Source organism: Centropristis striata, chromosome 6 (assembly GCF_030273125.1).
Source record: "Centropristis striata isolate RG_2023a ecotype Rhode Island chromosome 6, C.striata_1.0, whole genome shotgun sequence".
Lineage (NCBI taxonomy): Eukaryota > Metazoa > Chordata > Actinopteri > Perciformes > Serranidae > Centropristis > Centropristis striata.
The window spans coordinates 35,141,562-35,156,241 of NC_081522.1; the positions used below are offsets into that span (position 1 = coordinate 35,141,562).

The 14,680-nt window shown below is 39.5% G+C and overlaps 1 protein-coding gene across 1 annotated transcript in view; it reads right to left on the bottom strand.

Annotated features, from left to right (window-relative positions):
• LOC131973180 (copine-8-like) overlaps positions 1-14,079 on the bottom strand; it is a 116,446-nt gene extending 102,367 nt beyond the window's left edge. Inside the window, exon 1 of the mRNA XM_059335066.1 lies at positions 13,876-14,079. Within this exon, the coding sequence (XP_059191049.1) occupies positions 13,876-13,958 (83 nt within the window). The 5' untranslated portion in view covers positions 13,959-14,079. The remainder of the gene's footprint in view (positions 1-13,875) is intronic.
• Between the last annotated feature and the right edge of the window lie 601 nt (positions 14,080-14,680).

Sequence of the window (14,680 nt, forward strand, 5' to 3'; positions counted from 1 at the left end):
TAGTAGCAAAAGAGCCACATATTTCCCTCATTAGTTGGAGACCAGGAGGATGAATCTTGGACTCTACTCTTCAGGTGATGCAACCTTGACCTCTAATGGATGTTTATGTTTCTTTGAATCTACTGCATGTGTAAACAGGGAAATCGTGTTAAGAAATCGTAATGATAATACATGTTTGTGGTATAATGGATTGAGAACACCCACCAAATTACTATCCCACAACAGGGATTATTTAACCGACACAAAACAGAACAATTAAGCTTTTGTTTTTAATTTCAAATGCTCCTCCAGCCCTCCATTTTAATTGACACTTCATTTGATCAAACACCAGTAGTGAGACTGAGTACATGTCGAAATTGTGAAACAGCCATCAACACAACAATTTTCCACCATTCAGCCTCCTCCAACTACCTCGACACACGCTGTGAGATGGATGTGAGTGCCTACATTTTTAGCCCGGGTGGCTCCGGTGGGACTGAAAGCATTAACCCTGGCAGTGTTAGTGCCAGCCTCCGCTCGCCAGACTCCACGGGAGAACAAGCAGGAGGAAATCTTCTCAGTAAGAACGCCCTCCTCGTCTTCTTGGTTCTTAAAGTCAGAGAGCTCCAGAGCGGTCGCTCCCATCGTGTAATCTAAGTCCACTAGTTTGACATTTAGCCCTTCAGCCAATGTGTAGGTTTGTTTACTGATCCTGAGTGCAGGAGCAGTTGTCTGTGGAGCTATGAACTATTGAATAAAGAGGCCCTTTGTAATGGACAGCACAAGCTCGTCCTGCTGGGAGAATAACACCGGATCAATAAGGTCAATTGAGTCTGAAGAAAACTCTGAGCTGCTCTGATCAATCCACCTTAGAAGCACCTGAGACACTCTCTTAACTCCCAACGATTTTCTCAGATTCTCTCTGTGTGTTTGCTTGTGTGCGGAGGCGGAAATGATGTGCATCCAATAATGAACTAAAGGAATCCACCATCACTGAGGGAAAGTCACAGCATCAGCAGTCCAAGTACACTAAAAGATTACTGTAGAAGAATTTAACTTTGACTTCTACGACATGACTGTGGGAGCAAAACTCACACAACACACATTTTCCTCTTTGTTTCTGTCTGTTACAACCACGTTTAGACCAAGTTTAAGCCACTAAAAACATTTAATTTAGATAAAAGTTTAAATCATAAATATATTCACGACAAATGGTTCAAGTGGAGTAAACCAAACAAAACTAATTTTAATCTTAATTGATTTGTAATAATAGGTGGGTTTCAGTCATGTGATTATGATGACGCACGAAGGCGCGGCGATTTCAAATGGAGGGCAGGAAGTAAATATCGGTAGCCTAAACATGGAGGAAACCATAGTCCGCTAGATAGATCGCTATCATTACAATGCTACCTCACTGTATCAATCACATTGCTGTTGAAAAAATAAAATAAGTGAATGATAAACGTTTAAGTCTTTCTCAACGGCACCAAGTTGGTCTTGGTCTCGCTAGCCCGCTAACGCTAGCTCGGCCGTATCAATCACATTGCAGAAAATGAATGATACACATTTTAGTTGGTCTCTCTCAACAGCACCGAGTTGGTCTTGTTGGTCAGATAGCCCCGCCCCCAGCCCCTGGCGTATCGGTTCACGGTTAAAGACCAGCAGAGAGTTGGTGCCACTGTGGAACCAGTTTTCCCAGCCGGAAGGAAGTTAATTGGGCACCGGCCCAAAAAGCCCTGGTAAATCCACTATCTATGGCGTTGTTCAGTTACCGTTTTACATTTTTCACCTTTATGGACTACAATTGGTATTCTAAAAAAAAAATTGATTTTCCTTCTCTCTGTTTGAACTATTGGAGAAGCCGTAAACTGCACAAAACAGGCATTTTCTCAGACGACAGATCCAGCAAATTCACTTCCTGCCCTCCATCTGGATTTCGCGCTCTCGCTATAGAGCAATGTGATGTCCACAAAAGTAATTTAATCTCTGAATTGGCACTTAACCTTTTATCCGAACTTGGGTCGCGGGGGGCTGGAGCTGATCCCGGCTGACATTGGGCGAGAGGCGGGGTTCACCCTGAACAGGTCTCCAGACTATCACAGGGCTGACACATAGAGACAGAAAACCATTCATGCTCTCATACACACCTACAGGCGATTAAGAGTCACCAAACCTAAGCTGCATGTTTTTTGGACTGTGGGAGTCAAACCCTCTTGCTGTGAGGCAAGAGTGCTAACCACTACACCACCCAGAAAAAATAGGACAGACGCTTATCAGTTCAATCATTTTCAAGGTACCTTGTAGGGAAGGGCTGATGGATGGAGCCATCATCTGTCGTCCATCTTCCATCAGTCATCAGCCACTGAGCCCAACATCTTGATTTAAACTGGTGGCGCTAAGGCCATTCATTGCATGTTTAAAAATACCAATCAAGATAAACCAAAATACATTTTTAATGAAACCAAACTTAAAGTTCAGTCTAAGAGAGAAGAGACGGACAGGTCGATACAGATGAGCAACAGGAGCGTAAAGGGAATGAGATGCTGGAATATTTAATAATTATTGCATGAATTTTGAATTTTAAACACATCTCCTTGACTGAGTAGTTAAGATTATAGTAGTATTATCACAATATTGATGTTAAATTACTGGATTATAATTAGTAATGCATTAATGTGTATTGCTTTAATGTTTCAGCTGATAATGGTGGAGGATCGTAAGAGATATCAAATGAACATATTGAATTTAAAAAAAAGCAGTTTTCTTCTTTAACTTCACTGCATCTAAAATGCAGTGAAGTTAAAGAAGAAAACTGCTACTCAAAATGTTAAATATTAAAACAGAGAGCAACTGCAACCACTGTAAACCACATTCACTCATACATATATAACATAGTAAAATACTGTAAATTTACGTTAAAGCAATGTAAATGCTGTACGTTTTGCAATGATGCATTTACAGCCTAAAATTCCAGGATTATTTTGAGCAATCTGAAGCACACTGACCACATTAAAAATCTCATATTGTGCTCAGCAGAAAGGCATCAAACACATCTAATCAACAGAATGTCCTTAAATCTGCCCGCATCAATCACAGAGATGGAGGGAAGTGGCTATGCAGAAGATGAAAGCAGAGGAACAGAGCGGGCAGGAGGTGAGCTGGTTAGTAATATGATGGAGCCACATCAGCTCTCTGAGGTAAGCAGGTGAGGCTACGGTGGCTGGCTGGGGCCTTGATTAGGCCAAATGACTCCTTCTAAAACTCATTAATGCAGCCACTCAGCATGACCACCGCTGGGCCTCATGTGGTTTGGTCCTGCCACATGAGACCGCCTTGATCTGTGGGTTTTATGCCTCTTTGCTCCGTTTCACCTAAATGGTGGAGGATTTGTAAAACCGAGGAACCGACACACTTCAGGTAGCAAAGCCACAGGGTGAAGCAGCACTGAGACGGAGAGGTGGAGGGGAAACAGGGGATCTAGTTAGTCTGCTTTCACTTCACCTTGTTTCATTAAAGCAGCGTTTCAACCTGAAGTCGTACTTGGATTTAGTTGGTAGTCAACAAATGCATCGATTGGATATGTATAAAAAAATAGGTGCAATAAGAAAGAATATTAAATCAATAGGAAAAAAGTGATAAATTACATAAACAAACTGTACCTGGAGGAGTTTTTCCACCTAATTATAACAGTACACAGCAACAGGACGCTTCGCTGCTCTGAATTTAATCTCCCTCGTGTCAAAACAGTGTTTTTTTTAATCATTTCAGTACCGTGTTGATTTGACTATGACATCTATTAACTGAAAACAGCATGATTGGGAATACTATTTTCTGTGTTTAAAATGTTAGTTTGATTCCCCTCTAATTAAAGTGTGACTGCTCCCCGAGGTCTGATACAAACGCCACCTACTGCCACATGGAGCATGGATGTATGAAGAGAAATGGATACAGTGTTGGAGGCTGGCTGCCCTTCTTTACAATTAAAGTCGCTCAGTGGCGCGTGAAGCCAACTTCCTTGTGTAAAATGACCCGGCTCTTTAACATCTATGGAACCAAGGAGCAAGTGTATAAGGAACTTCTGCCGGCCGAGACAGTAACTTAAAGTTTAGAACTCTGCTAACTTGAATGGGAATAAAATGATGTAATCGTGCAGCTCTTCCAGGCTTTTCAAATGGTGTCGTACCAAAATAATTAAATACTGATAGTGAAGTTATTTCATGGGGGTTGTGGCACTTTAAAAAATGTATTTGTCAACTTATAGATGTCTCAAAGTTTATAGGAAAAAGTCATTTTGAGCCCAAAGGCATCACATTAAGTTGTCATTCCACCGTTTGGCCATTACGAAAACTGGATTCAAGGCCCAGTATTCTTACAAAATTATATCAGATGCATTGCAGAACATTGGTTCTAGATCTCTAAACACCTACTTGTTGTTGGGATTTAATTTATCTGCAGAGATGTTGTTTTGGAGCTCAATAACTTAGCACATAATCCAACTGTCGGTTGGACAAAAGCAGAAACTCCCATCACTCTGTAAACCTTGAGTTTTGTGGAGTAGTGAGTTGTGAGACGATCAATTGTGGTGGTTGTGGGACTTAAAAAAATGTTTTCGTCAATTTACAGATGTCTTTTTACCAATGAAAGTTTATGGGAAAAAGTCTGTTTGGGCCCAGAGGCATCATGTGAAGCTGTAATGTTCCACCATTTGGCCATTATGAAAACTGGCAGTATTCTTACAAAATGTTATTAGATGCATTGCAGAACTTTTGTTCTAGTGCTTGTTGTTGGGTTTTAATTCACCTGCAGAGATGTTGTTGTGGAGCGGGTAATCACAGTTTCGGTCGGACGAAAGAAGAACTGCCCCTCGCTCTGTAAACCTTGAGTTTTGTGGAGTTGTGATTAGCATTTTTTTTACATTTTATGGACAACCAATTGCAAGTATAATCAATACATTAACCCTATTTTAGCCGGGAAAGCATTATCGCATTTCCACCATTAAAACTGGGGGCACTGTTGCGTTATTCTACCATTAAAGCTGGGAAATCGGATACGTCATTTTGTAGTATTTGTAGTTTTTTCCACCTATTTTCGGTCTCTTGGCCAATGAAATGCATCAGAATACATGTGGGAGTGTCACAATGCAACATGGGACTTTTCCAGAACTTTATAATCATGGCGAAGGGAGCTCAGATATAACAGCCATAAGCTCTCAAATACTTTTTGAATTTAATTTCTATCTGCTACAGAGGCTGAAAAATCGATCATTTAGTAGAAGCGTTGACACTTCTGTTGAATTTCCAGAAAAACTTCAGGTTTTAGTGCGTTATTTTAAAATCGCCCAGAGGTTTTACAGGCATTTTTTTCCAGGTGTTTTAGGCCTTAATGGATTAATAGATAGGTGGATATAATCTTTAGTTGTGGCCCTTCTTTAAGTATCCAGTCACTGAAGGTTGTTTACTGTCCTCATCTGTTCAGATGTATGTGTCGAAAACATGCTTAATATTGCAGCAGTGCTTTGTGTAAAGTACTAAAAAATGAGAAACATTCACTCAGGATTCCTTCTCTGCTGCAACAAGTCTTTCTGTCTCTTTCTTCACCTTCCTCGTGGAAAGTGCAACATCGGCTGTGACACATCGACCGGCCTCTCAGCAGGTCAGCGTCCGGCTTCAATACAGCCACATCACAACACGTCAATTCTTCGACGCAATACACTTCCTACCTTTTGTGCCCAAAGGTCACGGCTATCTCTCCGCTGTGGACCACTCAGATCAGGTGACAGCCACACTGCTGTGAACACCGACATCTCTGCGCACAAATATTCTCAGAGGACCGACAGTCTGCAGCTCTCAGGCCTGCCAGGAGTCAGAGGCACTACGAGGGTTACAAAGGGTCATAGTGCTTCCAGAAAGATTTTCAATTGAATTAAGCTTGGGAATTTAGGAATAAAATATGTTTTTCTATAGTTTCTGTACCCATCCCAACTGGCACAGCTGTCTGAGCCCTAGGACTACATGCTTTTATGTAAGTTTTCATTATTTTTCATGATATTTAAGGTAACCTGCACACAGTAGCCAAAAGCAAAGTACACAGTTCATAACATAACACATTTTTTTCCAGATTTTGCAAACAAACTGTTACCAGGTAGGATGTAGGAAGCTTTAACATGTGCTTTGGTGATTTTAAATTAGTCTAATTCCATTCATTCTTTATTGCAAACTATTCTTTTATAAATTAGTGGCACAATTTAAACCCTAAGTTTGCACTGAGCTCACACTGTCAGCTCAAATTTAACGTACCTTTACCTATTAGTTAATTTGCTACCGAGCTATCTGACCACAAATGAATGGATTCATTTGTCAGATTATTGGATTATGTTTGTTATGATATGTTAAAAAAAAAGTTTTTTCTACCTGCATATCATCGCTAATACTGTCTGAGCAAGAAAATCCCCAATATTTCCATTTTCTTCCAGTTATTTCCAGTTTTATTCCAATAAATCCCAGTTAAATCCATTAAATGAGTTCCAAAATAGAGTATTCGTTGGATTTTGGTGCCCTAACAGGCGTTTATCAGTCAAACGGTGCCGTTGCAGCACATTGGGGGATTTGCTTGTCATTGATGCACTATATATTGGACTTGAGTTAATCAATCTGTCAGATCTTCTGCTTGACTACACACATGATGAGGGTAGCTATGGAGTGGAGGAGGGCTGGGCACAGGATAGAAGGATGGGATCCATCTAAACTGAATGCTTCAGTTGTTTTGCCGACACCAAAGTGGGAAAATCACACCACCCACCAGCTCAGAAGTTTTGTGTTGGTGAGGGTGTCGACTAAAAAAAAACAGTGATCAATTGTTGTTTGCAGTTTAAAAATAAGCAAACAAAGTGACTAAGCAATGGATGTGTCCGTCAATAGTGGGAACTGAACCTGCCTCTTCATGTTATGGATACAGTAGGGCTGGGCGATATATCAATATAAAAGATATATTGATATATTTTTAAATGTTACATGGAATTAGACAATATTGCATTTATCAATATAGTTAAAAAAAAATGTCTTTCTTTATGTATAAATGCTGCCCTTACTAGGGTTTGTCATATTTAGTTATTTTGTCATGTTCGCTATTCTTTTCTTATATAAATATATTTATTTCAGAAAAAGATTGGTCTATTTTATTTCATAGGCTATTTTTATTAAGATATTAAGATATATTTTTATTTAAATGTGCACTTTATGGAGCTTTGATTTTTTTTAAAAAAAGGTACTCCTGTTGTTTTACAGTATTTATGGACACTTAAATAAACGGTTTCAATAAAACTACTTGTGACATGTCATATTTGGCTTTGACTGAACATTTGCTCTCACTTTGTCGGGATATATATCCAATATCGATATTCAGCCTAAATATATATCTGGATATGACTCTTGGTCCATATCGCCCAGCCCTAAAAAACAGAAGGACCAGGTGTGGTAGTTTATCAAAGCTCGATTCATAGATTAGCTAAAAAAAGCTAAACATTTTCAGCTCCACTTAGAATAAGGGCTGGACATCAAATAGACATTTTGAACCAAATATCTTAATACAATTTGGCAAGTTAACAAAAAAAAACCAAGAATGTGAGAATTTTATGCTTTTAAATCATGAACTTTTGAAGGCATAACTTTGGGCTCCAAGATATTGTGATGGGCATTCTTTGGGTATTTTGATGATCAAATCAATCAAGAACTATGCCAATCATTGGTTTCTGGCACTGGCACTGGTTCAGACTGTTTAATCTGTGACATAATTCCAGGCTGAAAATATTATTTCACTTCTGTTGCACCTGAACATGACCCTGTCATGTTGTACGGACACACTCTGGAGTACACTTGTACATCACTTTCAGGGTAAAAATCAAGAATTTCAGCTTTCTAAGAGCTCCAGTAATTAAGTCACACATCCATAAAGTTTGGGTATACGCAGGTACAGATTAAAAAAGAAATAGTCTAAATCAATGCAGCAGAGACAAAGATATCCTGTCTGTTAATCCCTGCTCTGTGTCATTAGACCCTCTGTGTCTAGTAAACACTTCAGCCTCCTTCACTCCACACATCCAGTCTGAAACAGAGGCTTTCTGTTACAAATAAGTAGCCTCTAAGCCTAGAAAACAATATTTACTCTATATATTGTCTCATCCCCTGAGGTGTCGAGATAACTGTCATTGAGATTTGTGCCGCCAACTCAATACGACAGAGGTTAGTGGTGATTTTCTTTGTGCTGCTCACAGCATTGAAAACGGACTAAATGCTGTGAACACTTGGAGCTCCTTCCTACTAAAGAAACACTATAATGACTCTCCTGTGGCTATATCTAGACTAATGGGCAGAATGGGCTTCATCCAACAATATGGTCATTGTTTTTTCTTAATTCTGTTCTTAAGAAAGGTCCTCAGAAAAGGCTAAGACAGAGTCATGAAGGTGTTCCTGAGCGTCTAAAGCATTTCAGGGTTTGTCACTTTCATCACAAAGCTTAGGCACCGCAGCCGAGCCATTTTGAGCTCCACTACTGTAAGATGAATTAATATAAAATCAACTTATGTGGAGAGCATTCAAACTAACTAAATGATCTAATGGTTGGAGTTGATCCCAAATGGACTTATTTAGCAAGTTTGTTTAAGTGTTTGAGGTGTTGTTTGTTCATTATCTGCTCTACAGTAGCTTTTAAACTTTTTACACACAGATGTGGTAGTAATATTGCATTTTTTGTAATTGAAAAACATACAGTGTTCTCACAAACCCCTGACGAATAAGTGCACCACAGTCTTCAACACACCTCTGAAAAACACTGCCATTAGGCGTGTTTCCATTACGTACTTTTCCGTCTAGTGATCTGCTATGGGTGTGGCTTGGGAGAGAGGATCTGCCCAACTTCATTGGTTAGCAGCTCAGGAAGTACCTGCCTCGGTTAGGTACTTTTCTGAGCCGTTACTGAGTGCCGATTTCGCGCATGCATGATTCATTGCAGACTGGTGCAGACTGGACACTGAGGGGTTAACATCTCCTGCTCTGACTGCAGCTGGGAGAGACTGGGCCGCTTGTGAGTGCTTTGGGACGGCGCCTGCTGCTCGTTAAGAAGAGTTACAAGTCTCCAAAAGTCTCCAATAAAACCAGAAACAGTCACTAGATTTGTCACTAATCGCTTTTTTGAAAAAGAGTCTCTAGAGTCGCTAAGTTGGCAACACAAGCAGTGTTGGCAACTTAGCGACTCTAGAGATTGTTGTCACATGAACTCTGTTGGTTAGCCGCTACAAAAGTATGTATTGGAACAGAGACCGAGGGGAACTAACTAGTGGCCAGAGCCAAAAAACTCTGCCGCTTTCCAAAAAGTACTCAGTGTAAACACACCTGTTGTCCTCATAAGTTGAAAGGATGTGCTAGTTTTTCCTACACAGAAAAAAACCCATGTAATTATTATTTCAATCATCTATACACATTCTACAAAGAAATACGAATTCAGTGCTTTTACTTTAAAATAGCAGTTTTTCATGTACTGCATTACTTAGTGATTGTGGTTCTATTAAATAAATATTACTTAGAAACAGTCTGAGTAAAGATTACAAACACTTTCTGTGTGGAAAAACTTGCCTTGCTTTTTTTTTTAAGTAAATGTCACTCCAATTTTTTTCAATGTAATTAGCATAGGTAAACACCACCCCTTTCCCCATAAAAGAACATGAGACTGCAGAGCTGTGTGCAGCCACAGAAAAAATATTGTTAGAATTAAGTCAAAAAAGAAAAGAAAACTAAGTAGAAAGAGCACTGCACATAAATCAAATTGCAGTAATGAAATTGAGGTACTTCTGCAGGAAACGTATGCCTAATGGGCTGTCATATTTAATCTGTCAATTGTAGATATGAAATCACACAAGAAAACAGGCTTATGGGTTGCTGCACCTGCCTCAAGCAGCGTTCAATATACTGAGTTCTTCCCACAGTGGTCCGGACTTTTTCCTGTTTTTTTACCCATTCTCTTTCTTTTTCTTCCCTTTTCCTAACTATCATCTGCTGTATTCTCCAATACAGACAAAAAACTCAAAAAAAAGATAATTATCATGCTAATTATTGCATGGCGTGATTCTCAATTAACACAATTCCTGTGAACTGAAGTTTTAGTGTAGTCTTTACAACCCCAATTACAAAAAAGTTGGACTCTGCGAAAACTGAAAAAAACAACCCAGAATGTAATAATTTGCAAATCGTTTGTACAACAGTATATTAGCCCAGCAACCAATTATTTTGCCCAAACATAATTGTGATTCTTAGTGTGCAAAGATTCTTTTCTTACCACAAAACAAATCATAAATAAGAAATTTGGGTTTTTTAAGAAGAAATGTGTTGTTAAGAATGGGTTTAGAATAGTTGGTGGTGAGTTTTATTAGTTTCATTTTAGCTAGAAACTACATAAAAAACTGTAGATTGTAGACTACATTTACTTATTTTCTTTTGGACTTTTTGCACTGGTCCACCTCCTCCTGGGAGCTGATAAAAAAAAACAGAAACCACACATCTTCTAATGGTCCTATGACTCAACACTCCTTTACAACTATTAAAGAAATGTCCCTGCAGTTCGTCATCACACTCACACTCGTCCATCCATCTCTGTTTGTTCCTACTCACGGTCACATGTGGGCGTTTTCCTACATCATGTTTGTAGAAAAACAGCACTTTGTAGGAAAACAGAGATGATTCACGACTCTTAACACGAGAGATTTTCTTTTTCATGGTGCCACCGTTTCAAAAGAACAATTATTGTGTCCTGATGGTGGCTTCGTCATTTTTTAGTAGAAACATCTTTTCACAGGCTCTGATCTCAGAAATCATTCAGGTCATTACCAGGCTGACTTCTTCTGCCGGGCCATTATCGGGCTTTTATCTCAGAGCGACATGAAGCAACAGCAGCAGCAGCTTGGTGTCCTGCAGCAGCTGGCTGATTTTAGGTCAGTGGAAACATAATTTGGTCCACAGTCTTTGTTCTTCTGCTCATTATGTGTCTCAAAACAAGACTTTACGAGACTTAGTTTCCGGTAAAAACATTTCCGACATGAAGCACATCACAACAAAGTCTGGGGGTATATTATATTGAGTAACTGGGTCATGGTTCCGGTACAGACACATAGCTTTTTTGAGCTTTTCAAATGATTTTGCAGGCTTTGATCCCCAAAAGTGAAGTGCTGTATTGTTCTATTATATTTAAGAGAAGGCGGACATTTCTACAGCCGATATTTCAAACATGATAACTCACTAGGGTTGTCAAAAGTATCGATACTAAAATGTTGTATCCGGATACGATACTCATTTTCAAAAGTATTGATAATATCCGATGGCCCGCATTAATGTTAGCCGTGTTATTATTAGCCATTAGCCGCAGCTAGCAATTAAAGGCTGACGTCACGTTAATGATTATAAACAACGTAAATAAATAAATCAGGCACGTAGTTTGCCTATTTTACGTTTATTGACACAGTGTCAGTATACATAAGCATAGAGTTAATAAGTTTCCATAAATGTTGGTGACTGAAAAGTGTTATTTTCTCTCTTGAAGCCTTAGAAAGAAGCAGAGAAAAGTCGACTTATCAAGCTTGCCTAATATTGTGCACAACATACAACCTCAAAATATTGTTGTAATTGTTATCGTTTATTGTATTTATTTATTTTTGCACTACCTCAGACCTGAAGCTTGTTATCATAGTTGCAGTTTCTTTTTGCACAACTATTTTGATTATAAATATTTAACCTGTGCTTCTGTAAATTTTTACATGTTGCATTTTTCTTGTTAATAAAAATATTTCTGTTAAATTTTGGGGTCTTTGTTTTTATCCTTGTGGTATCGAAAATGGTATCGAGTATCGAATATTTTCATGAGTATCGGTATCAAGTTGAAAATTTTAGTATCGTGACAACCCTATAACTCACACCAAAACAATCCAGAATGATCAGGAGCACTATAGGTAAGAAGGAAAATGTGCATTTAGGATTTAGGGGCGAACTGTCAGACTTATACTAAACCTATAGAGTTAAATGATAGTGAATTATCAAATATCATAATATTTTTACTGCACCTAAATACCTCACCATTTTTATCATATACACTCATATCATTCTATGGTTTAATCATTATGTTACTGGGGTTTAGTGGTGCTCTTAGAGATGAAACAATTTGTCATCTAATGTGTTAGTCAATAGAGAGAAAATTAAGAATAAACCACACTGATTGTTGATTAATTGACTGAGTCAGTTTTCGACCATAAATGCCAAAAAATTAGCTGGTTCCAGTGAGAGAAAAAATTCATCTTTTCTGTTTTATATGAAACTAAATTAAATATCTTTGGGTGTTGGACTGATGGTCAGCTGAACAAGCTATTTAAAGACGTCTCTCAACATCATCGGAACACCGAATGAGATAATATCTGCTGGAAGAAAGCTGTCCATCCTCTCAGCAGAGACTGTGGGAATCAGTGCTAAAGCGTTATATAGTGGAGCTAATGCAGTTAATCAAATAAGTGACTCGATCGAGAGAAAATCAATAACCAACATTTTCTGGTTCTAGCTTCGCAGCTTTTAGGATGTGCTGCTTTTTTCGTCTTCTGTAATCATAAACTCAACATCTGTGCTTGTTTTGTTCCAACAAGAGTCCAAAACTCCATTTAAATGTCACCTTGAGCTTTAATACTACTTTTACTGACCAACTGTTAGGCATATCCTACAATAATTATACAAAAAATCCACAATGTAAATAATAGTTGCAGCCCTGGAAGCTTGTGGTGGACAAACACCTTACAAAGACACTTTTTTGATGATTTTACCAAAAATTATAGCCGATTCTATGCATGCACACTAGATAAGATAATAAATTCATGATCTATCTACCTACATATCTATCCCAGAGTCCAAGGTGACTTGTCTACATGTCATGCTTTGTCCATTTAACTGTCCAAACCCCAAAGGTATTCAGTTTAAAGCTGCAAATCCCCAAGACCGTCAATAATTCATTTTCTGTGGATCGACTCAAGTGTCTCAGCTTGTTGATCGATACACAGAAAGAAAGATTGATTGACATATCCAAAGAAATTAGGATGAATAAATATATAAAATACATTCAATAAAATACAGAAACTGTGATAAGGGATGGCTACAGTGTTTGCCTCTCATCGGCCAGTTGCAGCATCCAGAAATCAGCCTCCTCCCTCCCTCCCAACCCGTTCTACAGTAGCTCTACTATTAGTACTATTACAGTAATAAAGGAGTGGAGAGGATGCTGCTGCTTCTCTAGTAAAACTGCCACAATCCAAACCAAACACATGCCCGCTCCGTCCAGTCTGCACGCACAAAATCCAGGGACAAAAACATGTTTTTTTAAGCAGATTATGACATTACTACCAGGCAATAAAAAGTCCAAATCTGCTGTGATAGAAACACAAATACCCACAGATGTGCATGTGGCATCTGTATCAGAGCTGTACAGTAATAAAGACAACTCTGTCTGACCTCCATCTGGTGATCATCTAAAGGCAAACTGCTGCCAACAGACGCACAAAATCCAGCTGGATTCCCCTTCAAACTCCCCATTTAAGTCCCTAATATACCACTCAATGTTCAATATTTTACACAAAGAGAAAAGTGACCTTTAAAAGGATGCATTTCAGGTTTAAATCGATATTAACAGCAATGGCAACGATCGTGAACGGAATTCCTGGTGCGTTTTTATTCTCCACATCCATCCATCCATCCATCGTAGTGACCGGCAGTAACTCGCTGTCAAGTGTCAAATATCAACACATTTGCACACATATAAACGTGCCCTTTGTGTGCAGCAGCGGGGCACCGAGCGGGGAAACCTGCAGCAGCTTGTACTCACCTACAAGAAACCGTGAGTTCAACTTTGGTGGCAGGTATCGCAGCGGTGAAAGGGTCTGCGTCCCCAATACACGCCATATTCATCGAGCTGCGGCTCTGGTCGATCACAAATCGCCCTGTATCCAGCGCCTTAGCGGCGGCATGAGAGGAGCCCACAGAAGAAGGGAGGGAAATTTGGGGGAAAGAAAAGGGAAGACCTGCGACGTGAAGACAACAAGCCGTTTGTTTCTGGAAGCGTGAAGCACCGGAGAGAAACAGAGAGAGAGGGAGAGAGAGAGAGAGAGAGAGAGAGAGAGAGAGAGAGAGAAACGCGGACGCGGAGCTGCAGCGCGCCGGAGTCGCGTCTCTGTGCGCCTCGCTGCTCCGGAGGAGAGAGCACGGGGAGGAGGGGAGGGAGGACACACATACAAACACACACACACACACACACACACACACACACACACACACACGCACACACACATGCATAGGGGCTACACACGAAGTGGGAGTGGATACTGTTTACCCACTTAAAAGGACCAAACAGCCCGGGTTAAGGGTCAGGTTTAGTTCAAATCCAAGGTTCTTTTGGTGCTGGAGAGATTATTTAGCCCGGGTATGGGGTTAAAATGACCAGGTGTAGTTTAGTTTAGGGTTTAGCTGTGGAGAAAGGAGTTTAAATCACCTTTAAAAGACAGGATAGACATGCTAATGATCAAGGCCGGCTCTACACAGGGGCAAGAGGGAAGGGAGCCCAAAAATCAAAAATTTTAGAAGTTGAGAAAGCACATTTTAATATACTCACAAAATTATTTATACATTACAAT